The 27,972-nt window shown below is 39.9% G+C and overlaps 1 protein-coding gene across 2 annotated transcripts; it reads left to right on the forward strand.

The window, feature by feature from the left end:
• Nucleotides 1-774: 774 nt before the first annotated feature.
• mrc2 (mannose receptor, C-type 2) lies at nucleotides 775-26,542 on the forward strand. Of its 2 annotated transcripts, none has more exons than XM_005468877.4 (29): nucleotides 775-1,270; nucleotides 6,606-6,998; nucleotides 9,530-9,703; nucleotides 9,832-9,996; nucleotides 11,080-11,193; nucleotides 11,462-11,605; nucleotides 11,694-11,885; nucleotides 13,298-13,452; nucleotides 13,600-13,704; nucleotides 17,398-17,513; nucleotides 17,603-17,751; nucleotides 19,133-19,332; nucleotides 19,725-19,867; nucleotides 19,959-20,055; nucleotides 20,141-20,270; nucleotides 20,378-20,410; nucleotides 20,514-20,680; nucleotides 20,933-21,101; nucleotides 21,188-21,330; nucleotides 21,513-21,621; nucleotides 21,718-21,884; nucleotides 21,962-22,070; nucleotides 22,162-22,400; nucleotides 22,498-22,660; nucleotides 22,785-22,934; nucleotides 23,188-23,301; nucleotides 23,667-23,846; nucleotides 24,007-24,030; nucleotides 24,137-26,542. In XM_005468877.4, exons 1-29 carry the CDS (start codon nucleotides 1,144-1,146, stop codon nucleotides 24,355-24,357), a joined length of 4,392 nt encoding a protein of 1,463 aa, XP_005468934.1. In that variant the 5' UTR covers nucleotides 775-1,143; the 3' UTR covers nucleotides 24,358-26,542. The 2 variants fall into 2 exon arrangements, with proteins under 2 accessions (XP_005468934.1, XP_005468935.1); XM_005468878.4 differs by having other exon boundaries at nucleotides 776-1,270; nucleotides 24,140-26,542.
• The last annotated feature ends 1,430 nt before the right edge of the window (nucleotides 26,543-27,972 follow it).

A 27,972-nucleotide genomic window follows, 5' to 3' on the forward strand; every position in this document is an offset into this window, starting at 1 on the left:
CTGCTTTTCTACAGTTGCATGAAGGGCAACATTTATACAGCTATTTTTAAAGCCCACACTCAGTGGGTTCTCTTTTGTGTGTCTGCGGTAACAGGCTGAGTAATAGTTGATGTATTTTGTATTTGAAGACAGCTGGAGAATGTCATAACAGACCTAGTTAAATTTCTAGTGTCAGCTCTTTTTTTCCTATAACACAGATTTGGCAACTCACTCATTCAAATTCAAACTTTATCCTATCGTTATTAAAAAGCTTTATAAATCAGTTGTTTTAAGTGGTACTTGGTGTGAAACCCTTGTAATGTAAAATCTTTAGTGCTGCATTACAGGTTATTTGCCATGTTCATATCCTTCAACTCAAGGCTCTCTGCTATAGCAGGTCTCTCACGAATCAGCCATGATAACTTTTCTGAGTTCAGCTCTGACAAACATGAGCTTAATAAGCTTATTGGGGGTTTTTGTTGTTTTTTTAACAGGGTTTTTAAAACAAAATGCAAAGTCCAGAATTTTATTTATGCATTTTTTTTTAATTGTAACTACTCTGCGGTCAAAAACACTAAATATGTGTATAATTTCTTAAAAATATAGATATCGGCCTTATTACTTTTTTTTTTTTAAAGATTGTTTTTCGATTACAAAAACAGATTTCAGTTATTGTCAGTTATGCAATGTACTGTTTATCAGGTTGGGGAAACCCAACAGTTATTGTGCAATGTTGGGGAAACCTGCAGTCAGCTGAGAATGAAGAAGTCACTTGGATGAGTGACGAAACGTTTCTCCCATTGAAAACGCTACGTCCAGATGAACAGAATCAACCTTTTGGGATTTACTTACCTGGATGATTAAGCATGCATCAAGACATTACATTATAGAAGTATAACTCGACGTCCTGTATGACACGCTCGGACCTCATTTTGGGAACCATATCAACACCGTCACACACTCTCAGTGTTGACTCTGCTCCATTCATTTCACTCTCCTCTGACTGAGAGGCAGACGGAGCTCTAGCGGTCAGACTCGCCACCACCAGCTCTGCATCCTCCGTCCTCGGAGTCAAACAGTCGGGCCGTGGGTGCTCCGACGTTACTTTTTTTCCTCCACGTTTGGGTGTTTTTGCAGCTTGTGCTGGCGTGTGCGGCTTCGAGCATGCAAAGCAAGCGCAGTTACCGAAACAAGGAATCGGGGGCAACATGGACAAATCGGCAACTTATACTTTACAAATGCACTTTATATTTATTCATCTTTAGTCTGGAACTGAAGAGGAGCGTAACGGGTGAGGACAAAAACAAAAAACAAAAAAAAACTCTTGCTTGATTTCATTCATGTAAAGTCGAGAAAAAGCAGCAACCATATTGTGCATGCATTTGTTTTGGTAAAGACTTCCACGCGGAAAATACATTAAAAGCTTCGCATTGTGGCTTTAGTGCTTTGGTATGCCACGAACCAAAAAGGCCAAGCAGTGAGTGGAACCAGATGTGGAGAAAAACTGGGGGAGGAGAAAAGAGGCTACAGGCTTAGTGTCTGTATAGTGATTCTTATTTATGCGTAAAGTTAATCAGAAAACACAAAGAAAGGCACCTTTTTGAGAGGCCTGTTTGATCTATTTTGGTAACCAATGGGAATCTTTAGACTGTATTGTAAAATTGACGTGGAGACACGCTTCATTTGGCACCCTGCAGGCAGATGTGACCTTTGCATCCTGTTACAGGCTGCAATTAACACATTCAGTCCGGCCCTACAGAACTGTTAGGTCTGCACATCACTTAAAAACCCACATATTCTCCAAAGATTAGAAAAGAGGTAGATAACATCATTGTTTGTTTTTAAACGCCTGGATTTAAATCAGATTTGCTTAATTTCTTTCCCAATTTCATGCTTGTCATCTAAAAGTTTGTCAGACTTACTAGGCTTAACCTGTCAGTGACTATTCTGCCTCATTTTGTACAAATGATTAAATAATGTGTACAAGCAGCTACCACAAAGAAATTCAATAAGTTAGGCTATGCATTCTGACCAATCTTCGTTTAATATTTCCATGTGATCAAAATGGGGTTTAGAAACAGGCTGAGTTGTCTTGTTGTCATTGCTTCTTATGCTGTTTAACACTTTGAAGTTTGAAGATGTCGGTCTGCACACATATCCATGACAAAATGTGAAATAGGCACGAAAAAGCCTTTTGTGTGTGCGTTCGTGTTTTTCTTTTCCCTTTGAATTTGTGACTAATGTAGTTCAATATGCAATATATTTTGTGTTGAGGAACACAAAAAAACTTCAGAACATGAGTCAGTATATTAAAGGTCATGGTTAGTTCATGAACTGCATTATGCCACACAAATATCCTTTTTTTTACATCATTTTTTTTAGTTTTGAACTGACTTGCACCTCTCTGCCATTGTCAAGGTTTTTTAGACCAAATGGATGAGATGTGAAAAGATTATTATGCTTTACTGATTTTAAAAGATGACATGCTGCCTCTTGATGTCCTGCTTTGTGAGTGATTTTGCAATTCCTAGCCACCAGATTTACCCCCAAAATATCTTTGGTCTAAAATAGGCCAGCATTTGGTAATTAGTTTTAACTCTTTCATTGGATGTTGTTTGATTTTTTAGTAGATGCTCATGGAAAACAAATGATGGGCTTAAAAGGGATTAAGATATGTTTGGGGTTTTTTTGTTTTTTGTTCTTTTTATATAAGTGGCAGAAAATAGCATGGCATGCCATTTCAGAATAAGTTTCATGTCCATTTTCAGTATTGATGTAGCATCCTCCAGCGCTAAGCTCTCACACCAAGCTTCCATTAAATTTATTTTAAAAATGTTTAAAAGAAAGTATCACAGTTAACAGCAGAAATAGAGCTGGCTTGTATCTCACTTGTTTTAACAGCTAAACCTACACTGTGATAAACTGTTATCGCCATTATAAGAGTGGGAGTGATGGAAAGTTTCAATGGTGTGCACTTATTCTCACTCTGGTTTCTAAATTTGATCCGCACTTTCCCAGAGGTTCCAGTTCGCTCTGTTTCAGAGTGTGGCTGCAAAATGCAAATAGACTCTTTTCTCCAAACCCCTTCTCCTCAGATGAGGTAAAAGCCCATTCACAGTCAGGGTTGCTTCAGACGCCAGACCACCATAAAACGCCAATGAAGCAAAAGCAGCCAGCTGGAATTTCCTGTCTGTTTGTTGCTTGCCATTTTATCACACTGACCAGTTAAAGATCTGCTTTTTTGTTTTATCTCTTACATCTGTCAAAATAAGGTTATATGGGGAAAAGACTTTGACTCATACAGTGATTTAGATCTTAGAGATAACTTTAAAAATACAAATGACAGAGAAAAGAACAATCCACCTGGTTTTAATTGTCAGGCAGAAACAATGATTCACATTCAAAATAGTGTAATGTTGAGAAATTTGTTGAACAATGTTTTGAGCCAAGACTTGCTACTGACTTGTTGCCCGTATCTCTAAGTATTATTCTTCAATCTGTTCCAACAGATGACTGCATTCAAGAATCAGAGGTTCTGGGAATATCTGCCTTTCCTGGCATTTGTTGCTAGTTGTTCTTGGCCATGTGTTTCAGCCTGTGTCTTCAGTAGGAAACCGTTTTCGGCTTTGAAAAAGGGGGTGACAGGGCAAAGAAAAGGATGAGATCACAGCAGGAGAGCTGTTGTGGCTTAGCTTTCACAGGGCTCAATGGCTTAAAGTTAATCTGGAATTCTGCACTCTCTCTGATTGCCCGGGAGTTTTTCTCACATCAAACATTCAGTCGTGTCGCCTCCAGACTGGAATTAAAACTCTGAGTCTGCTTCTTGATGTCTGGAACTTCAGCTTCAGGTTGTCTAATGGTTCAAAAGCTTATGAGAGGAGAGTCTCATCCTGTCACTGTATTAATGTTAAGCATATATTCACACACTGAAATTCATTCAGTGCGGTGTAATCCAGATGTTGACTGGCACGGTACTGTGCGAAACTCTTCCCATGGGCACTCTTCAGCTTAAAGCACTTAATTATTATTATTATTATTATTATTATTAATGTTATTATTATTATTATTATTATAGAACTCCTATTGTTAAAAGCTCAGAATAATCAAAGTGATTTACTTCAGTTTATCCCTCAGCCTGTTAACAAGTCAGCGCTGTGTAACTTTAGCTACTCAAGTGTTCACACAACTTTTTATTTACAATGAGACATGTAACTAAATCCTGAAAAAGACTGGAGCACAACCTCTTTGAGGCAGACATCGCTCTGTAATTGCAAAGCAGGGATAATTTACCATTTAGAGCTGAGAACAAGTCAATGTTAGAACGTTTTATATGAGCTGAAAAGAATTCTTAGTGAGTCATTTTTAAGCAAAAATCCCTGCATTTTACTGGTTTTACTCCAGAAATGTCTCTATTTGGTAGATTTCTAACTTCTAGGCAAAGCAGCACAGTTAAAAAAAGCAGAATCAGAAGATTAGAAGCTGCTAATTATAAAATTAAATGCTTTGGTGTGTGGCTGAAGAAAAAACTGAAGAGACAGAAGACACTGGTCACAGAAAAGTTAGAAGTATGTTTACGTTCGCCAGGCAGTGCAATAATAGAGTGAGTAGAAATACAGCCACATGGAAAGATAGTTTTGCCTCAGAAGCATTCAGAATGTTTTTTTTGTAACTGGACGATGAAGTATAAGCTCCCACTTGCTTTTACCATGAAAAGAAGTAAAAGCAAATGGCTTCTGTGCCCCATTCAGGCAAATTACTCCCTCTGATCTAATTCTTCTCATGATTAGAACGGTGAGCTCGTACCAAATAAGCCTATCGTCTTGCTGTTGCTGTATGAGTGGTTGCTATAACTTAAGAGCAGGTTGGCCTCATATCTGATTACATTGTACTTTAAACTGAACCGCTCTGCCACTGAGCTTTGGCCATTTTTTTGCAATCAAATGAGCGTACATTGGTTCTGAGAAACACAGCCACAGAGGCTAACAGCCTGTAGAGGGGCGTGTTGACTCCTTCAGATTATAGGGATGTTTTTTTATGGCACTCATTATGAGTCTTCATTGTTTCTCCATCCATAAAATCAGAATGGGAGGTTTGTAGTGTTTTAGCTGAGCAATGGTTTGTTTAAGGTACCTATATAGAAAGAAAAATCTGAACCCTTGACCCCTTGACAGTGAGTTAGTGATGACTTTTGACTTAAACTATTCTGAGTTGTCCCATTGATGGATTATTTTTCGGATAGTCCCTGTAATTGATTTGAGTTCAGTAAACTCTGAGAATCAATAGATGAATGGATTCATTATTACTGGTAGGACATGGTGGCCCGACACCTTTCTTTGACACTTCATGTTGCCATTACCACAGTGCCCAGGGATTTTTCCATTTCTTACCCTTCTTCCTGGTCTCTTTCAGGAGCCTGCTGAGTAGGAATGCTGAGGGTCTCGCTTTTCGTCCCTCCTAAACCCCAAACCACAGAGAACATATTTCTGTTTATTTTGGAAATATTTGTTCTGAAATACTTTTAATTTTAGGTCAGTTTTATGCTTCTGACTTGCCTGTTTTTGTCTGTTTTTTGCCTTCACCACTACACACAGGAGTGCCTTGACTGTCCTGATTTCTTGGTTTGTTCTAAAAAAGAAAAGAAAAGAAAAGAAAAGAAAAGAAAAGAAAAGAAAAGAAAAGAAAAGAAAAGAAAAGAAAAAAAGAAAAGAAAAAAGAAAAGAAAAGAAAAGGCGGACTTAAAATAAACCACAAACATTTTCTGAAACAGGGTGCTGGGTTTTGTTACAGAAAATCTTTGTCATTGAAGCTTGCATCCAACCACACAGGATGTGTTCTTTTTTTAATAGCTTTAGTTTTATGGTAATGTTTTATTTTAGTTGGGGTAATGGTAATATGTGAATACTGTAAGGCTCTGTGCAGCAACAACAGTCTGCAGGCATCTGCAGCTTCTCAGAGAATCATTATAAAAGGGCTATAATACCAATATAGACATCAGACTGCAGAAGTGAGAAATCTGCAGAGCAAAAACAGCTACCCTTTTCACACCTGAGGAAAATGAATTTGGTTAAAGTCATCAAATTCAAACTTGTTAACACTCACTTGAGCCAAGTCACTGTACAGTTATCTAATGATAAAGAAACCCTTTATATTTATCCATCCAAACCCCAAACTGCTGTTCCCTTTGCAAAATAAATACCCCCACCTTTAATGAACAATATGAGAACTCCATGTTAAAGCATGGGAATGGGGTAAATTCTTGAAACCTGAAGGATGGAGAAATGATTCAACCTCTATCACTAGCCTTGAATTAAAGACATTCACAGCCATTTTTTACAGTTTATTGCAGGTCATTTCTGCAATCCACCCCTTCCTAGGACTCTAATATAACTTTTATGAAGGATTTTAGAGTCACTTTAGGATTATTAGCAGATTAATTCCACTGCAGTGTGTCACACTGGGACATCAGAGTTCGCGACTCGCACTAGTTCTACACTGCAGTGAATCCATTATTGAAGATATTGATCCCGCCTCTGACCTCTGCTGCTCCAGCAGTTGCTAACAAGATATTGTTTTTATCAAAAGCTCGATTGACTGCTAATGTTGTTTCTATCTCTCTCTTTGCACAGCGCCTGCCAAGTCTGATGATTTTGCTTTCTACCTTGAGGGCGAGGGCAAGTGCCTAGGGGTGCAGGATCGCTCCCTTGCCCTGTCAGCCGCTTGTGAGGAACCCAACCAGCGCTGGAAATGGGTGACTCGGAGGCGGCTGTTCAATTTGGGCTCTTCCTTGTGCCTGGGTGTGATCACTAATAACGGCAGCTTCAGGTTGGATAAATTTCCTTTAGGAGTATACACCTGTGATCGCGAACCCCCCAAAGTACGCTGGAGCTGGAACTGTGACCAAGTGTTGCACAACTTCAACAGCTATTTTCCATCTGATCTACCCTGGAATCTGACAGTAGTCCGTTCCAATTGGACTCTACACGGGGGGCTGCAAGATCTGTGCTCCAAAACAAATCAGGGTAGGTGTAATTGTTATCAAAACAGTTCAAATTTGCAGTATTTTTCTAATTGGTAGATAGTCTTTATCTATGTTTGTGCCAATACCTGTCACTCTGAAATAACTTTGTTTTTAAAACTAGCATTCCAATAAGCAAAAATTAAAATAGAATTAATGAAGGATTAAAAAACAATTGGAAACACACACGAGCCTGTTCTTTTGCATTAATTAGTCATATAATGTTTTCTGATTTTAATAAAAGCCACAAATAGTTAATTAATTTAACACACATACTAATTAAACCCTTTTTTCTAGTTGGTTGAGCCTCTTTTGCCTAAATGACCTAAAGCAAATGATTCCAGTAGCTCAGTTCTGTGAAGTAATCAGGAGGAATTCAAAATCATTCATCCTTCAGCTCAACTTAAGAATGCCAGTGGGAACTGTTCTCTTCAGGTTATTCTACTGTATTTTGTATTGGATTGTGTGCTGAGGAGCTCCCTCTAAAAGACAGTTTCTTTGTGTTTTTCTGAGTATTTTTGGGGGGATTTATTCTGATTTTTAGGGTAATTATCCTCCTGCAGTCTTCTTATATCCGATATGTTCATTTCAGAGTTTTTAAATTAGCTCTAATATTCATGTTAAAAGCCAAGGCATGCCATATATTTACTCCAAACTGCAGTAAGCTGTTAAAGTTCAAATAATTTATTCCTTTTGCACAATAACAACAAAATGGTTTATTATCTAATAAGATTGTTCAAAGGCAGCTTAGATGAAGATTTAGTTTGGGGTTTAAAAATGTTGACGACTGAATGATATTTTAGGAATCCAGCATGATTAAGAGACACACTGAGAAAAACATACTCACATTAAAGAGTGTGTTTATGATGTGTCTGTGCCAAGAATGCTGTATTATGTTGGTAATTGCCATTTTCTGTGTTAGTATTAGTCTGCTTTGATTGCTGTTAATGAAGAGTATAAATTGAAGAGGAATGCACAGTTGGCACCCTTCTGCACGGCTGCGTCATAGCATGACATGAGCTGTGGATGAATTAAATGTTGCAAAGGCGCATTCTTTCCTACAGCCTTTGCAAAATCCCATAAAATGTTACAAAGGGCTGCAACTGCAACAGGCAGCACTTTGAGAAACCCTTAAAATCACAAGTTCACTTCTTCTTGCTCTCGTATAGAGATGAATATATATGTGAAAATCATGTAAGCTTCACAAAAATACAATATGAAATCACAGATATTACCCTTTAAGAAATGTAGATTGAATTGAATGTTTGTGATTATAGACTCACCTGTATGACTACATAACATCACATGAGGTCAGTGTATGATCACACTGAGTGAGGTCATCATTCTCTGCATGTTTTCTGCGTCTGTGTGGCAGATAGACTTACTGCTGTGGATGCCACAGCTGTATCAGATCAAATGGATTTAAAAAATGTTGCTTTTAGGGAATGCTCGAGGACTGGCTGCCAGCCGGAAATCCAAGGAAAAACATTGTGTGTTGTGTGTGTAAACTCCGGTAAACACACACAAGTTGTTCTTGACCTAAAGTATATTTATATTTCATATATTTAGTTTTCTATCTAGATTAAATCTGACCATTGTGGTTGGTACCCAAGCCCCATTTCTGCTGTAAGTTCCATTCTTACCATTATCAAATGTCAAAGTTGTTCTTTGACAAAATTTTACAGCTAGAGTCGGTCAGCCATATAAATCTGTAGTTAACATGCTGTGCTCAGCTGAAGTTAACACAAAAAAGAAAAGTCACCCTTTTATATTTTTCTCCCTTCTTCTTTTATGTGGCATGCAAAATGGGAGGATTGACATTTTTAACTTTCAAGCGGCAATCTTTACAACTTCCTTTGTGAAGTCTGCTTGCGCATGGAGAGGAATGCCTCTGATATTAGTCAGCCGAGCATCAGCTCCTCTGCAGCCAAAGAGCCAGTCAATGCTAAAGGCAGAGAAGAAAGTCAGGGAGGGAGCTTCAGAAATCTTTCCTCTCTCATTTAACATGTCTGCCTCACTTTCCATTGGCTTGACTTGTTTTGGTAACACCGCAGATCCAGCCTCTCCCTCTCACACTCCCTCGCTTTCGCCCTGTTTTTCACACTGTACTATACTTGTGGAATGTGGAGACTAAAATGGCGAGTGTAGGATGGAAAAAAAATGTAGAAATCAGGCATAATTTCTTGTTAATATATAATTTAAGATCTTGCTTTGGGATATAATTAGTTGGGGCTAATCGTTTCTAATATCATAAGAATTTCTGAACTGTTTTTGCTTGATGTTCATGATAAAAGACACTTGGCTTTCTGGAAACCCCGCCTGTTTACTCTTCCTTCCGCTGACCACTATTTGACTTTACTGTCAAATAGCTCATCCTCCTTTTACCCTGAGTTTGATTATAAAAGCTGCTGAGAAAACATATAAAGTATTTGAGTTCAGAAAAGTTCACAAGCATAGCTCCAGAAGAAAACAAACACAGACCTTCTCTGCTGCTCAGTGCAGGCTTTTAAAGTCTCTCTTGTGTTTACTCTGCAGAGATCTATACAATTCAGGGGAACTCTAATGGTCGCCCCTGCTACCTGCCCTTCCTTTATGATGGCCAGTGGTTCCACACTTGTACCAGCACCGGCCGTGAAGATGGCCATCTTTGGTGTGCCACCACCTATGACTATGGCAAAGACGAGCTTTGGGGATTCTGTCCTGTCAAGAGTAAGTTATAACCTTATATGTTGATGTTACATGATACTGTAGTCTTACATTTATATTTCTCAGTCCTCAACATTAAAATGCTTCTTTCACTCTCCTCTAATTTTTTGTTAATTCCATTGCCCTGTCAGGTAATGGCTGTGAAACTTTCTGGGATACTGACCCGGTCACAGACAGCTGTTACCAGTTTAACTTCCAGGCAACCCTATCATGGAGTGAAGCTCGGATCAGTTGCCAGCAGCAGGGGGCAGACCTGCTAAGCATCACCAAGCTGCATGAGCAGACCTACATTAATGGTAATGTGCAGAGGTTCACTGCTGTTTGAAATATGCTTTATTCTTGGTTCTTTAATGCAAGTTATATAAAGTGAAACCCTATCTTTATAGTTCCATGCCATTACATTTTTATGCTGTTATTCACAACATAACAATTGAATGATCACAGTGGAAAAGTAAAATCTATTAGAATATGGGTTTTCGGGGAGATTCTGGGTGTTCCTTGCACTTCTGTTAGATGTGCTTTCACCGTCTCAACTCCAAAATCAGTGACTATAAAAACCTTAGAGTTCTGGTGACATAATATTTTAGCAAAAAGTCCACTACTTTGGCAGGTATTTATATCTGACTGTGGACAGATATTATTAACAGCATATTGTCACATTTATTCAAGATGGTCACAAACTTTATTTATATATTTACAACAAAAACATGCAAATTTGGATCTTCTCCTCATTTCTGCGTGTATTCTCTCTGGGTACTCCAGCATCCTCCCACAGTTCAAAGAAATGCACATCAGGGTAACTGGTGACCTCAAATGTGTCATACTGTAGCTGTGAATGTGAATCGTTGGTTATCTTTCGATGTTAGCCCTGTGATAGATTGGCCACTTGTCCAGGGTGTACCCCACTTTTCGCACTGTGACAGCTAGGATTGGTTCCAGCCCAACTGAGACCTTTTACTGAATAAGTTGATGGATGGATGGATGGATGGATGGATGGATGGATGGATGAACAAAAACAGGATTTGCTTTGTGTAGTGACCATAAAAATAAAAGCAATATGCAGATGTGCCTGGTGTGACCTCACTGGACTCAGAACCTCAGGAATTGGCTGTGTAACATATTGGCAAACAGAATATTTGGTTTGCAGAGTCTCTCTGCCAACAGGAATATTGAATTTTGGGGGTGATGTGACTGTCCTGCCAATATTAGGCCACGCTTAGACTGTTGTTACATAACTATTGTGTAATCTGCCTGGTGCTGTGGTGATTGTTGAAGTCACAGCTAATCTGACAGAGTTGAGTAACTTTTTACTTTCACATAGCAAAACCATTTTTATTTATCTTTTTACTTATTTTAAGAAGATGTTGTTGCTGTTTTAGGTTTACTCACTGGCTACAGTGCTGCTTTGTGGATTGGCCTCAATGACCTGGACATCAGTGGAGGCTGGCAGTGGGCCGACTCCTCACCACTCAAGTATCTCAATTGGGAGCAAGGTTGGCCTGTAAAAACAACTCAAGCTTTTCTGTCTTTTTAAAGCTTGAAGTTTCTGTGATCTTTCTTTTTTTGAATGTTTATTTCCTGCAGATGGCTGAGAAAAAAATGCATGCTTGTTTTTAGTTCAGTTCTCAGTTCAAACACCTGCTTGGCAGCTCTCTGGTGCAACCACAGTATTCGAGCCTGTTGAGCCTGAGAGTATTTTGGGATTGACACCCTGGAAATCAGTGATTTTCTGAAGAGTTTGTCTCTCTTACTCATCTTCAGAACAGCCAAATCACGCTGAAGAGAAGAACTGTGCTGTAATAAGAACTGAGTCATCAGGTCGTTGGCAAAACCGCGATTGTTCAGTTGCTCTTCCATATGTCTGCAAGAAAAGACCCAACGCCACCCTTGACCCCTTCACCACTGGTTGGTTTTTTTATGTTTCTTAATGCAAACAGTAATACCACACTGAAAAAGTCCAACTTTGATGGGTTTTATCTCTCTGGTTACACAGATTCGTGGGCAGATGATGAGAAATATGAGTGTGATGTGGGCTGGCAGGCCTTCCAGGCTGGTTGCTATAAGCTTACTTCAGAGAAAACTGACTGGAATACAGCTCAGAAAACATGCCAGAAAATGGAGGCCAACCTGGTTAGCATCCACACTCTACCTGAGCTGGAGTTCATCATACGTGACCTGAAGAAAGGTGTGTTTCTTAGTGGGGTTTTTTGTTTTTTGTTTTCTATAGTATTGTACTATTCCCTCTCAAAGTCAGAAATGAATTAAAGTTAATGTTTTTCTGGGTGTTACCACACTTTTGTTCATCAAATGTTTCTGAAATAGGTTTCAGCTTTAACTGGACATCTATGTCATGCAGATTCTCGATGCCTCTGCAGCAGAGTTCCTACAAATAACCAAGTTGAGGGAAATAAAAACAGTGTTTTCAGGCATAATGTAGACACAGGATTTTTGCCCAATAATGAGAGTTTACGTAACTAATGTTAAAGCCCAGTAGGTTCACAAAAAAATCCTCAAAATTTAACAGAAATGTCTGAAATGTTATGTTTTGTTTTAAACACAGGAGAGAGAACATGTTGGTATTTTAGCAGTGATTATGGTGTGAATTTTAAAAGAGAATTTCATTTTAAAAGCTTGATTATTTACTCTAATATACCATGTTAAAAATAAAGTAAATAGATAGAAAACAAATACTGTTTTACAATTTCCCAGTTATGAATCCAGTGAATCTTTAAAAAGTCTTATATGATGAAAAACTTTAAAATTTTGCTTATAATGCAGTTATATATTAATATCATTGGATATAATAATTTAATCAGCAAAATTGATCAGTTTGGAGACAAATTTAGAGAGGCAAGGCTGAGATGGTTTGGACATGTGCAGAGTCGATATGTTGAGCAGAGGATGCTGAATAATGCTGCCACACAGGAGGAAAAGACGAAGACAGCAGAGAAGGTTCCTGAGTGCAGTAAAGGAGGACATCCAGAGGGTTGGTGTAACAGAACAGAATGCTAGGAATAGTGTGAGTTGGAGGCAGATCCCTGTGGTGACCCCTAATGGGAGCAGCGAAAAGAAGATCAAGTTAGTGTTTTTTGTTTTACTGCCATGTGCTGAAAACCTTTAAGTTTGGAGCTATTAAAAAGAAAGCAGCTGAAACCTTTATGAAACAGTCATGTTGCTGCAGAACAGTAATCGTCTTTTAAGACATTCTGCACATCATAAATCTGCATCACAGTTTTGAACGTTAACAAATGTGGCAGAGGTGACACAGCATACACTGCTGAAACCAGTACTGTTACATTTTATTGCTTGAAAAGTTCTAAAATTGTCCTTAACTTGATTTTAAAAAGATTGCAGCAACCCTCTATATGCCTCCAATCTTCATGATTAAATAAAGAGGAAACCAGACAGTTCTCTCCTTCCTCCTCACATTCTTTCCTGAGCTTAAAAACAGCACACAAAGTGTGGAATCAAATTCTTAGTCATGAAACGGCTCCAACGAATTACCAGACCTAATGGAAAATGTCACAGATGGAACTTAAGCCTATTTCTTTTGTCCATAATCATCTTTTTAACCCAACAGTCTGTTTTTTGTTTTAGACACTGAGCAACTGTGGATAGGGCTCCATGACACTGACATGCAAATGGACTTCCAATGGACTGATCACACTCCTGTTATCTTCACCTACTGGCATCCCTTTGAACCCAATAACTTCCGCAACACCCAGGAAGATTGCGTCTCCGTGTGGGGACCTGTGAGTGATCCCTTCTGCACCCTCACATTAACCAGGGGGCCATAAGAATGCCACAGTAACAGACCCTGACTATCAGCCAGACTCCATTTGTATATATTTACCAGCTGTGTTCTCTCTTTCTGTTTGTGTCTTGCCAATGATGTGCAGGAGGGCCGCTGGGATGACAGCCCTTGTAATCTGACCCTGCCCTCCATCTGCAAGAAAACAGGAACAAAGAGTGATGGGAAGCCAGAGCACCAACAGTGTAAAAAGGTATAACTCCTTTCTTCTCTCTATACTTCATTTTCTCCTTGACATTTACTGCTTATGCTTTAGATTACTGGTATTTGTTTCATTCCTACTATAGACACAGACTTTTTTCTTTCTATATTTCCCTCTTTTTTACCATAAATAATGTATTCAGAGCTATACAGCATACAATTCTAGCTGCTGACAGGATAATTATTATTCTGAATATTTCACCCATTCCTTCACCTTTGGCCTCTTTTCCATGTGCTCCCCTCCATCTCTCACTCTTCAACTCCATTCCACTGCCCCCAGACTGTAACTGGAATATAAATCATTATTTAACTTGGAAAGTAACAAGGTGCACCAGAGAGACTGAGCCCTGCGCACATACACTATTCTCCCGGACAAAAAAAACCCTCTAAATAAATTCAAATAATTATGTTTCTTTGCTTCAACATGTGCACATACAAAAAAAAGATGTGGCAGTGCCTTTTGCTTGTACCCAGAGAACTGAGCTGCATCTGTCCCTGATTATACAGCTCATAATTCTCTCCACACAAGACTTCACACCACTCGTACCTGACCATCACTGGAAACATTCACTGTCCAAGTACTACATTTACGGGGCTTCTGATTAATGTTTCACACAGGGGATCACTGTAGAAATTATAGCTCATATCTGTGCATCTTTATGCCCTTCAGCAGTGTTTTCAGCAATATATTTTTCCTAAGTACTGATTTATGATGTAAATGATCTCAAGTTGAGGGTCGTGTTGCTTCTCAGCTGTTACATTCAGCAAAGCTCTGCATATGGACGGACCATTTGTTTGGTGTAATGAATCCTTGCCTCCCTGTCCCTGGAGACCGAGGCATCATGGGTGGTAATGTGACAGGGGTCATTTGGCATGGCCTGTGCTGCAGGGTCTTGCAGCCGTGCGGTTTGTCTCGAGCAGATGAGCTCACTTCATGCAACATGTGAAACAACAATGACAGAAAGCCCACTGACTGCTTCAGCAATATTGCACTGCTTGATCCTGAAGCCATTTACCCCATCTAGTGCTGGGCTCATTTTTCAAAAACTGTAATGGATACTGCTGTACTGTTGTTTCACCTACTCACTGAAGCAGTAACTTGCTGTGATAGCTGTTGTTTTTCAGCTTTTTTGGCTTCTAGTTGTACTATTTTAATTATCTGGATAATTCACTTGTGTTGGAATTGATATTTTTTATATTGTAATTTGTGTTTGGGAACATACAATCATTTATGCTTAGAAATATATAATCATTTGTATGCTGATAAAGTATCTTGTCCTTATCAGGTCTGATGAAAGTCTGTGTGCACTTGTGTACCATGAGATGAGCGGAAGCAGCCTTGACATTATAATTTCCATTATAGATTTAGAAACCAGACTGTTCAAGTGCAAGACTTCACATATTTAAATGTGCATTTGAGACATGACCCATTGCAAGTTCCTGTTTTTATAGTTTAGCAAGACGCCTACTTCTGCTTTTCTGCATACCTCATACACACAGTTTAAGTTCATTGAGAGGTTGTATGTCTACGTATGGTATAGCTGGAAACACACACACACACACGCACAAGCGTATACATTGCTCACACACACATGCTTGCCTTAAAACTGTCACGTGGTTAACTGAATTATGTGTAACCTCTGTTGTCAATAAAAGAGTGAGGCGGACGCAGAGGAGTTGGAGTTGCTTGGACAGGCGAGTGACAGCACTGCTCTCCAGGGCTCCCCTTGCAAGTAAAATGTACACTGGTTTCTGTGTGGTTGCTTTCAGTAACAGGTTCTCTTTACCAGCAGGGTTGACTTAAACCCAACAACTTGCTTCAAGACGGTGACTTTAATAACTTAAAGAAGTCCAGTCACCTTCTTTTCAACCTCCTAAGACTACAATGACCTGTTTGACTGAGAACCCACACAGACACTTGCTTCATGTGTAAATAATCAGGGAGGAAATACATCAGATTTGATGCCACAGGCTGGATGGGGAATACAACTGGAACTGCTTATGGTCCTTCAACCAGGCTGCGTTGAAAAGAGGTCCTAAAATAATTGAAAACTGAACTTGGTGTTTCCCCGCTTCCCCACGTGTCCTTCCAGTATGGAATTACAGCAAACAGCAAAATGAAAAGGTGTCTTTAAAATGTGGTCCCAGACACTTTTTCATGTCACATAGCTCCCTCAGGCCTGTGAGATGGACTTGAGAACCGACCTCTGATGGCCAAGTGTGTCTGAGCTTACATTTGATCTGGATTGTTTCAGCTTAGTACATTCAACTTACTATTTATCAGTAATAGTTAGCTAACTGCCTCAACAATAGTGCTTACTATTTCAGTCATCTGTGTCTTTCACCTTTAGAGAGCCACTGTTCCTCATACTAATATACTCAAACTAACAGATTCACCTGCAAGCCATAGCTAAAAATATTACCCCTCTCCAAAGCTTCCCTCAGCTGCTTAAAAAAAAACTTCAGCTTGTTTTTCAGCTGTCAAGCCCACATCATTATTGTTTTAACTTACTTTCACTGCTACCATAGTGCTGTTTTCTAGAAAGAAAAATGCTCTGAAAAGCAACTTCATGCTAGCTTCTCAGTATAAAAGAGATACATTAAGGAACTTGTTGATGAAATAAAGGGAAGGCAAGTTATAGTTGTTGTTGGGTTTTTTTTTCTTAGCTATATATGTGCTTTCTTACAGCATCAAAGGGACTTATCCCAATGTGGTCCATTGTTTGTGTCCATGTTTTGTGTGAGTAAGTGCACTGAGAATAGCGTACTTCTATCTACAGAACATCAGCATACCATTTGTTGTCAAATGATGGATGGCATATGGGTGATTGTTTATGCTTCTATATAATTTACATATAAAAACACTGCAGACTAGCAGAAATAAATCATTTATGTAGCATTTTGGAAATTCAACATCAGTCAGCACGGGTTGTTTAATGTTTTCAATGTAACACAAGCAAAGGGTGGTTAGCAAAGGGTTTTGGGGAGGTGTGAGTTTCAGGAAATAATGCTTCTCAAGCAGCTGATATCTTTGGGGTTTCTGCCTAGATGGCAAATGTGGTTGTGCAAAAGGCCTAGGGTTGGGTTTATTCACACAGTGCTGTATATAACCTGTCTCTCTCTATCGTTCTCATGCAAAATCTCACCCCTTCTACATGTTGGCTGCACTCTGCATCTGTACACGTCCACAGCTACAGTACATGAGGGCAGGCAGGAGGGACTGAGTCCAGGGAAAGTTTTTTTTTCATTCTGCAAATGGAAAATTATCAGCTTTCTGTTTTTACATGCACTAATTTGTGTTTTATGAAAAATATCATTCAAATGCTTTGCATCGAAACATACTATATGCTGTATTTTTCCACCATGCTGTACAAAAAGTACAGCGTGGTGGGTCTTGCATGATTTTACATAGTTCAACTCTTTCTGGTGAAACACAATGAATTTAAACTGCATAACTCAGTGGTCATGATTCTGAGAGAAAACATTTTCCAAAAATAAGTATGATTGTCTCCGTGTGTGCTTTGATGCACTTTGACGTTCAGACTTTAAACTAGAAAATCTGAAGAGTTGCCCAACCTTTGTAGATGCTTGCTTTCTTTGACTGGTATATTTATTTTGTAAGGCTTTGTTTGGTTTGGTTTTATAAGTCTCCACATCCTGTTAAATTCCTCTCCTTTCTTCTTAGGGCTGGAAGTGGCACAGTCCTGCTTGTTACTGGGTGGGAGAAGAAATGCTCACCTTTGATGGAGCCAGAAAGTTCTGCGAGGACCAAGGAGCCACACTTATTACTATCACTAACAGGTAAATACTGCACTGACAGGGAAGCGATTTTACCCTGCACTGATTAAAAGTCAGTCCTAGCTCCCTAAAACACCTCATCGCTTTTAAAGGTTTGAGCAAGCCTTCGCCAGCAGCCTGGTTTCCGGGCACTCTGGAGATTCCTTTTGGATTGGACTCCGTAACAAGGGAAATCATGGTGCTTTCCAATGGATTACCAATGAGGAAGTGTCCTACACCCACTGGAATCGAGACCAGCCAGGTGGGTCACACTCCAGATTTAAATTAGCAGAATTGCATGTACAGTATGACCTGATATTGTACTGCTGGTAACTGTACTGTTGTTACAACAATTGCAGAGCAACTTTAAATCAGTTATTATTGATATACTGTAAACCACTGACGATTTTAAACAATCTTCAAAAAAATCCTTTAGCACCATACATCCAGTGAACAAATTTTTGCCAGTAAATAAGTGCTGAGTTTTTCTTTGGTCTATCTGATAATATACAAGTAAATATAATATAATGGAATCCACCTGCTAGCTGGGGGTCTTTCTGGAAAAGCCCAAAATTTCCATGACATTCATGCTATTGATGAGTATGAATTTATAAACTTCTGACATCAACTGTATCGCCCGAGTGTTTATTAATTGTTCTTATTCCTGTTGCTGTGAGGAGTTTTTGTATGGAGAATTACCTGTTTGATTGACTACAATTAACAGAAAAGAGAAAACAAAATGAAAAGAGGAACATGCATAAGTTTCTTGTTTTCTTTTTTGTTGCTGGCTGCATTATGCTTACATAATAGCAGGTCATTTACAATAGCCCCAAAATAAAAGTAGGTTAGTAAAGTCTCCTAATCAAAATGAATTCTGTATCAGAGCCAATTTGTGATTTAACGTGCAAAGAAGAAAATAGATTGGTCCCAGGTGTTTTATTCTTTTGCCAAAATACAGATTTAGAACAACATTTAGAGGCATTTACTTCTAAAGCAGTCTTTATTAACAGACAATATGCGTGTCTTGGAAAATAATCAGCAGCAGTTGCAATTAGCCTGAAGGGTGCTTTTGTGCTACTTTTAATTTAATGTTTTAAAATTGGACTACATCTTGAGAAACTTTTAACGAGTGTTCAGTCAATTAACAACCATCAGAGCAACAGAGAAGGAAATTCTATTAGTAAAATATTGACCATCGTGGAGTTTAGATCTGCAATGGAAACAATTTCTAAATCAAACAGATGTGCACTTGTCACTAATGGATGTAAAGATGTAAACTGTCTGAACTTTACTCAGTTTAAAACAGATGCTTGCGCTCTTTGAAGTGCTCTCTGCACTTTTCCTTTGCACAGTATATGCCTGCACCATGGTTCTGCCTGACATTTCTTCCTGATTAAAAGAGAGCTTGAAATTCCTATGTGCAGCATTCTTTCATTTCCCATCAGCAAATATGTCATCCTTATGGATGAACCATAAGGGAGATGAGTAATAGAGCAACAAGTTATTTTAATGCATGTGTTGTCTGTGTTGAGAAAGGTTAAATACAAGATTCAACAGCCATAATTGCCGAATGAGTAATGCATAATCACAGCAGCCTCTTTTCCTCTCCACTCACCTACGTATCGCCCCTGTATCTATTTCAGCCAACATTAGTAGCGGCTGTGTTTCTATGGCGACGGACAAAGAACAAGGTCTGTGGGATGTGAGGGAGTGTGCATCATCAAAGGCCAAATTCATCTGCCGTCAGGGCCCCGAGCTCCCCGTCCCTCAGCCCACCCCGAGCCTCAGCGGGTCCTGTCCCAGCGGCTGGAAGAGCAACAGCAAACTACGCTACTGTTACAAGGTTCATCCAAGAAGTCGAAAGTAGAAAAGAAAAGAAAAGAAAAGAAAAGAAAAGAATTATACTTCTTTTATAACAAAGTAGTGTGGTGCTCATACTTGTGCAGGTATGGAGTTGGTTATATCTTGGTGCCAGATGGCATCCGTGGGTGGCATCTGCCAATGACTGGTAAATTTCTTGCAGCAGACCCTCCCATTGGTTCCAAATTGGGTTGCACAATTTTGCCTTGCCATGCTGGCACCAGGTTTTTTTTGCATTTTAGTAGAAATAAATGAATTTTTACTTCTGGAAATTTTAATCTGCCACTTGTAACAGAAATAATTTGTTCAGCAATCAACAAGATTTGAAGAAGAGAATTAATTAAACTGAATGACATCTTCATCATCTCTGTTCAGGTGTTTCATTTCTCCCAGCTGGAGCAGAAGTTAACTTGGATGCGGGCTCATAATTTCTGCAGGAAACACGGAGCCAACCTGCTGAGTATCAGTAGCTCTGAGGAGGAGCAGTTTGTTCTGCAGATCCTCCATGAGGCCTTTGGGTGTGTGTGGATTGTTGTTTAGATGATATGCCACAGTGACGATGGTATGGATAGTGGTGGTGAGGATGATGGCGATGATGTGTCCCCACAGGGAGTCAGAGGAACATGAGCAGCACTGGTTCTGGATTGGACTGAATCGCAGGAACCCCATGGACAATGGAAGCTGGAAGTGGAGTGATGGACTAGCTGTGAGTCATGATAACAAGCAGCCTACATGTGGGGTGATGAAAAATACTTCAAATGCAATCTGTTTAATCCTTGCTTGTGTCTCAGTTAACATACCAGAACTTTGGTCGGTACTACTACAACATACGGCAGTGTGCTGCGGCAGACTTGGGTAGTATGACTTGGCTGGCCATGCACTGTGACTCTGAGTTAGACTGGATCTGCAAGATCCCTAGAGGTACAACAGCCGTGGATCTTTTTTAAGCATAAATCGTGTGTTGGATCAATACATATTGTCAAAACATATACTTGTTGGTCTTCACAACTTTTTTCTTGTATTTTTAGGTAGTGTTGAGAAGGTACCAGAAATCACTGAAGGTCTGTCTTATTTTCATAGCTTTCTTTTTATCACCTTTGTTTTTATTTTAAAACCTTCCTTCTACATGTCAACGTTGTTTTTTAATTTCCTGGCTTCATTCAGGCACCAGTTCACCTGAATGGATTGGCTTCCGGGAGGCTGAGTATAAGTTTTTTGACCACCGTAGCACCTGGGACCAAGCCCAGAGGATTTGCTCCTGGTTTGATTCTTCATTGGCCTCGGTTCACTCAGCAGAGGAGCAGACGTTCCTGGCCAACACTTTACGCAAGGCACAGTGCTCGTCATCATTTACAGGAACTAATTTAATCCAAAAAATGAAATTAATTGCCACTGTCATGGCAAGCAAGTAAAGTCCAGCTTCATCATCACAGAATATAACCATAACACTATATATAACTACAGTTAATTATATAATTATACATTCACAGTGATACTGTGGTATAAATCTGTGGTACTCTTTTTCTATAAACAGACCTCTTATGCCTAGACACACTTTTTCACAGTTTGTGTTTCACCTTCAGATGTCAAAGGTGGAAGGTGACCTCTGGTGGTTGGGACTTCACACCTATGAAAATGACGGCCGCTTCCGATGGTCTGACCACTCTGTGTTAAATTATGTGGCCTGGGCCCTTGGCAGGCCGCTCCCAATCAGCCGAGATCGGAAATGCATCTGCATGTCAGCCAACAAAGGTAACAGCAGCTGGAAAGAGATATAGTGAGAAGCTCATTTAAATACAGAGTATTTCCATTAGCGTGTCTTTCTCAAACCCAAACAGAGGACTGGGCTGATCAAAAGTGCCACTCTGACCTGCCTTACATCTGTAAGAGAGTGAATGTCACAGGGACCGCTCCTCCAACTCCACCATCCCCTCATCCACCATCAGGGTGTCGTGATGGATGGTCTTCCTTTCAGCATAAGGTAGAGCTAAAAGTGTAACAGCATAACGCATTATGTTCATTTGTACAAAGGATGACTCAAATAAATCTTGCATGCAGCCGGTAAAGTACAAGAACTACAATAACAACAGAGCACATGCTACATTTCAGGCATCCTTATGCAAGTTGACTACAGTAAAACAGCGATATTGTCTGCTTGTGTAGTGTTTCAGAGTATTTGATCAGTCAAACCGAGTCACATGGTCCGCAGCCAAGCTAAACTGTGAGAGTCAGGGAGGTGTCCTGGCAGTGATATCCAATCATTTGCAGCAAGGTAATTAAAGGAGAATACAAATGGCATACAGTCAAAACCTGGGGGTGGAAGAGGTGTGTCATCAGAATGTCGTGCAACTTATTCTCTTCCTCACAGCTTTTGTCACCACTTTGCTGAAGAACGCCAGCACTGAACTTTGGGTGGGTCTGACTTCAGACTCAAAAGCAAATTTCAACTGGGCCAAAGCTGGCCTGCTCAGCTACACAAATTGGGCACCTGGCGAGCCTCTCGACAACAGTGGACCACACCAGAACAAGACGCCGGTACTCACAGCACTTTTTATGTCATGGCTTTGTCATCAATCTGTTCCTCTTCTAAATATTTCACTGTCACCCTTCAGGGAAACTGTGTGGTGATGTATCATGAAAACTGGCAGAAGAAAACAGGCATGTGGGCTTCTCGAGCCTGTGAGATGGAAAGTCATGGCTTCATCTGTCAAAGACAACAAGGTCTGATAATCACTTATTACCATAACAGTGCAATTAAGAAGTGCTATAATAAGAATTACATATGTTAGTTAACTATCAAATCTGACTTCAGACCAAGGTCTCCCTCCGTCTCCGGCCCTCATTCCTGCCTCCCTGTCTAAGCCTGTGGAGCTGGGGGGAGTGACGTACCGAGTGGTGAAAAAACGCCTGGATTGGACTGGTGCTCTGCACCTCTGTGAATCTTTGAATGGGACTCTTGCCAGGGTGAAGGATCCCTTCCAGCAAGGTTACCTCACACTGCTTATAAACAGCTTGCGCCAGCCAGCCTGGATTGGGCTTTACAACTATGGAGTAAGCCTATTATAATTAAAAATACAAATATCAGTTCAAAAGCTTTTTATCAGTGTGAGAGAAACTGCAGTGAACTAATTTTTATTTTCTGGTTCAGGGAAGGAGCTTTACCTGGCTGAATAATGAAGATGTCATATATTCAAACTGGAATGATGGAGAGCCTAGTCTGATGGCTGGATGTGGTCACATGACCACCACAGGGCAATGGACTGTGACTCCCTGTGATTCGAGACTGGATGCTGCTATCTGTCAAATGAGTGGTATGTGTGTATCAACAACCAAATATAGCATTGCATTAAAAGGAATGCGAATAACAACTTAGTAGGACTCTGAATATTCTCTGACAACATTTTGACTTACATTCAAATGTTTTGTTTTTGCCAGATGAGCCTGTGATTCATCAGTGGATCTACACTGGCATGTGCCCCCAGTCTCTGGGAGAGTGGGCTTGGGTCCCTTTCAGAAACCACTGTTACGCCTTCAATTTGCAGCTGCTTAGACTGCAGGATGATGCACATAGATCCTGCAAAAAAAGTATGGAAGCATCTCAGAAACCACACGTCTCCACTAGCTTTATTGTACAGCTTGTACAACTTATAACACGAAATTGAAAACCAATTAAATACAAAAGCCCTGTCCTTGTCCACGGCAAACATAATTGACAAAATACATCAATAATACTAAATTTAGCAATGTTGTCATTCAGCCTGGGGCAGAACTGTTCTGTCTCCCTAGTAATCAATTCTGTTTGGTTCCATCTCTGTTTCTTTCTTTTTGTCTCTTCTAGTCGGAGCAGAACTTCTCTCCATCATGGATGAGACAGAGAATGGATTTGTATGGGAGCACATCCAGAGTTATGCAGAACAGGCACATGGAGCTTGGCTGGGTGTCAACGTGAAAGGTCCAACATTATTGCCTCAGCCTGTCTCTTCTATGTCGCTCTATAGCAGCAGATTTAAAATCCATGCTGACAGACTTGAAACTACTTATGGAAGGAAAATGCTTGCAGTTTATCTTTTGTGATTCAGTTTATTTAGTATAATTATTGAATGCAAGCAAAGTGCCTTATTCCAGAAAGTTCATTTAATATCTTATTATTAGTCAGAGTAATTTGATAATTTAAAAGAAGTGCTATAAAACATGTTTGGCAAGATAATGAGAAGATAAAATTTTTAAGCAGCGTGTGTTTTTCTTTTATGCAAAACTAAAGACAGAGTCCTTGAAAACTGCCATCTGAATATGTTTATGCTCATGCTCCTACCACAGGTAGAGGTCTAGTGTGGGCCGAGGGCACAGAGATGCTGTATACCAACTGGGAGGGACATGATGTCGCTTCTTCTGTGCTCTCCATCAACTCCTGCTTCTGGATCCAGAGCAACACTGGTCGGTGGAAGCCGGGCTCCTGTAGAAATCGCACACACGGAGTCATCTGCAAACGGCCTCGCAGTAAGCACAAAGAAGTTAATTGAACTGAGAGAAGTCATATTAAGCAGCAATTGCCAGTCATTATTATGTTTCTTAGTAAACTGCTAAGGGAAATGCCTAAATGATGATGCAGATTCTTAAATGCTAGCACACTACTGACTGTTCAATATTCCACCCGCAGGTACTGAAATCTTAACTTCAGACGGTAAGTTTTGTTCACAACTGCCAAGTTATTCAGCTCATTTGAAGCCATCAAGTGAATTGCGTGCACTTATCCAGATTTCCTTCTCTCCTTCTCAATCTCTACCCAGTAGATAGTCACCGCCTGCCCACGCTGATTGTTGTTATGGTGGCGGGCCTGGTGCTTGTGGTGTTGATTGTTGGCGTGATCTACTTCTACCGCCAACGAACTGTTGGATCGCGGGGCTCTTATGAAGGGGCCCGCTACAGCCGCACCAACTCCAACAGTGCAGAACAGGCTGAGAAGAATATCTTGGTGTCTGACATGGAGTTGAATGAGCAGCCAGAGTAGCCCGAGCCGCCCTGGACTAACGGACCAACCCGGGACTGAACCCGACCTGACACAGTAGAGGCTGATTTCAAAGTGCTGAATACAAATTGTGGCATGTATCTGTTTTTGCTGCCACTTTTGAAACCAAAAAATGAGAAAAAAACAAAACAAAAAAAGATTTTTAAAGTGCTGAAAGGCTGTGTGGAGCGCAGCAGATGTTTATTTTTTAAATTGAAACCCTGTCTTCAAAATCCCGTTTTGCCAAAATCTAACAGTTTTAGTGATTTTTCCCTTCACAAATCAGATACCTCCATCTGCACAGCTCTTTCCTAAAAAGAATTCAAGAAGGCCATAATGGATCAGATGGGAATAATTTGTCCCAGCTGGAAATATTCACCATAAAACCAGTTTTATGCAAAAAAATCTTTGCTGCCTTCCCTGGTGCCAAAGTCAGTTTTTTTTCACATTGTATATTTTCTTCCTATTTTGATTGACTATAAAGCCAAAAGAAAATTTCACAGCTACGGATCAGTTTCAACAACATTTTTCTGTCATCTGAATATCTGCAGTCTTGTTCGGGATCAAAGTCATTTTTCTGATTTGCTTTTTGGTTTTTTCTTTCTTTTTTTTGCCACGTCAATATTAACCTGAACTTGAACTTGTTTTTTGTTGGTTCTTGTGTACATGTGTCTTTCCCACTGACTTTTCAGTATCTGTGCAGCTGCAGAGAAGTGTAACTCATAATGCATGTGTGGTTTTGTGAGCCTGCCTCCCTCCTCTTTCCTGATGTGACACGTCGGCACCAGCTGTCAGGCAAGCAGAGGAGGAGGAAGAAGTCTAAATGTGAATGTGTGGAAGGTGACAGGGACCAGTGACCTCAAACCGTCTGAGGGCATACACTATAATTGTGCACATAAGTAGAAGTTTGTATTGAAAGCTGGTCTTTAAATAGACTGCATTGTCTTTTTTTTTGGTATAGCAGGTCTGAAGGTTGTCATCAAATGATCAGACTTTGAGCTTCCATGACTTTATGATATACATTTCCGCACTTTCTTCCATTGTCTTGATCTGATTCGGTCTTACTTGTTGCCACTTGCCTTTAGTCATTTTCCTTAAGGCTCAGTAACTGCTCCCAACTTGTTTGTTTTGGCTTCTCATGCTGCCATCTGGAGCTGATTCAGCATTTTTAAGGGCAGTAGTTTCTTTGTATGCAAAGGAGTTACAATTTGATATTTTCCTGATTAACCATTTTAATGACCCTTTATTCACTTTTCCCATTCTATGTTATAACTGTCTGTCTCTTCTCTTTTTGTCTTTTTAATGATGCCGGTTTGACTTACATAAAACCCTTAAAAGACATTTGGAGGCATACCCCCCTTTTATGGGATGCTGGCCAATACTTAAACTTCGAATTCTCCTGCAACAGAAAACATCGCTCATGTGAATGACACAGTTGCAACTATGAGAGCCAAAAAAAAATGTCTAAACACCAAATTCAGTCGGGGGGTTTTTCACGTCGTTTTAAGATTTCACATTTGCCTCATCAAATATTTTCCTTGCCTTTTGAGTGCATTTCTGTCTTCCTGTTTAGAGGAATGCTTTGGAGCCATTTCAGTCTGAGGCTTTTGGTGTTTCACTGAAGCTGTTATGGAAAAAAAAAAAAAAAAGAAAAATCACAGCCCTTTTTGCTCTGTGAGTCGGACTAAGATTGAGGGGGAAGGGAGAAGGATAGGGAGTAAGTAGAAGTGTGTGTTTTAGTGTGTGCGCAGTCTCCAGCTGTGGAATGTTGAGTCGGCAAGAAGAGCTCAGTGGCACGTCTGGAACCAATCAGCGAAGGGGGGCTTTGGGACATGAAGGTCAGAAAAAAAACAGAAAAAAAATAAGTAAAGAAAAGGGAAAAAAGGAGGAGGAGTGTAAGGAGGAGCTAGAGATGAAGGTAGAGAAAAAGGAATGTTAAAGGTGCAGGGGTTTAGTCCGAGCTTACTCTGTCCTCTGCTGGTGGATTGCTGTAAAGGTTTGCCTTTATGTGCAGTAGATGTGAACCCATTGAGGTGATGATGTAAAAGTGAGATAAGCATCGGTGTGATCCCCAGTGTCTGTGATGCAGGTTGGCTCATGTCCCTGTGAAGATACCTGAAGCACCTGGTAATTTGTAAGTTTTTGTGTCATTTTTATATGAAATGAATAAAAGTCTATGTTCTCAAAACTTTTGTTTTCACGTGAATTATCATTAATTCCAAAACAAACTCTTTTGTGACTGTGGGAACCAGTTATCTGTCAAGGCCAAGCGCTGACTTAGTCCCACTCTTTTGCAGCGAGCAGTGAGGTGGATTCAACCGTCAATGTGGAAAATGTGGGCTGCAGTGTTGATGTTTTTCACAAGAGGGCACACCTCGCCTGCTGTATGAGACCTCTGCTGCTGAATGTTGTTATCTGACTCCCACACTTGTCTGTAACTGGTTATTGTGTGTTTCTGACATAACTACTTCTTACACTTTCCTCATTATTTTGATAGATCAGCTGTTCTGTGCGACTTAGGTGTTTATGTCTGATATGCTGCTGCTACTGCTGGGAATGACTACATTCAATTTAATTGCATCTAGTCCAATTAGAGATTGAAAATTATTCTGGAAAAACCAGACCACTTTATTACGAACACCTGTTCAACTTCTTGTTAAGTCATTAGCCAATAGCATGATTCAGTTACTCAACTCAGTGCATTTAAGCACATAAGCATAATAAAGGCAATCTGCTGAGGTTCAGTCTCAGCATCAGATTGAAAAACAAAGGTCATTGATGTGAGTTTAATGATGCCAGAGGAAAATGGCCATACTGTTTATAGCTGATAGGAAGGCAACAGTAACTCAAAATAACCTCGTTTACACCTAAACTATGCAGAAGAGCATCTCTGAATGCACAGTAAGTGGAACCTTGAAGCAGATGAGCAGCAACAGCAGAAGACTACAACCGATGCCACTTCTGTCACAGGAAACTGAGGCTACATTTCACACAGGCTCACCAAAATCGGACAATAGAAGGTAGGTCAGAATTTGGCAATAATGTAAGCGTGTCAGTACCTTGCCTTGTATGAGCTGTTCAGGTTGCTGCTGGTCGTTGTTTAATGGTACAGTGAATGTTTTCTTGGCACACTTTATGGTCCTTAGTACCAAATGAGAATCATTTAAATACCAAATCCTGCCTGAGTACTGTTGCTGACCATGTCCATCCCTTTGTGGCCACAGTGTAGTGATGGCTGCTTCCAGCAGGATAATGCAAGTGTCACAAAGCTTAAATCATCTTAAACTGATTTTCTAAACATGACAGTGGAGTCACTGTATTCACATGGTCCCCACAGTCACCAGATCTCAGTTCAGCAGAGCACCTTTGGGATGTCCAGCAAACAAATTTGCAACAACTGTGTGATGTTATTTGTCAATATAGACACAAATCTTTCCAACACCTTGTTAAATCTGTGCCACGGAGAACTAAGCAGTACCAAGTTGAATCTTACTAGTCGATCAGTGTATATTAAGTAAGTTTTCAATTGCAAAATATTGTATAAGAAACCATGACGACAGCAAAAAGCATATAAGGGAAGAAAATCCTGCAAACACACACACCAAATTAATATAGTGT

The sequence above is a fragment of the Oreochromis niloticus genome, linkage group LG4 (assembly GCF_001858045.2).
Source record: "Oreochromis niloticus isolate F11D_XX linkage group LG4, O_niloticus_UMD_NMBU, whole genome shotgun sequence".
Taxonomy (NCBI): Eukaryota; Metazoa; Chordata; class Actinopteri; order Cichliformes; family Cichlidae; genus Oreochromis; species Oreochromis niloticus.

Excerpts from the sequence above, each read along its gene's own strand:
- mrc2 (XM_005468877.4), top strand. The coding sequence starts at position 1,144 with ATGCAAAGCAAGCGCAGTTACCGAAACAAGGAATCGGGGGCAACATGG. Across the intron at positions 19,868-19,958 it reads ATCCTCCATGAGGCCTTTGG|GGAGTCAGAGGAACATGAGC; the intron begins GTGTGTGTGGAT and ends GTGTCCCCACAG. Across the intron at positions 21,331-21,512 it reads GGTCTTCCTTTCAGCATAAG|TGTTTCAGAGTATTTGATCA; the intron begins GTAGAGCTAAAA and ends CTGCTTGTGTAG.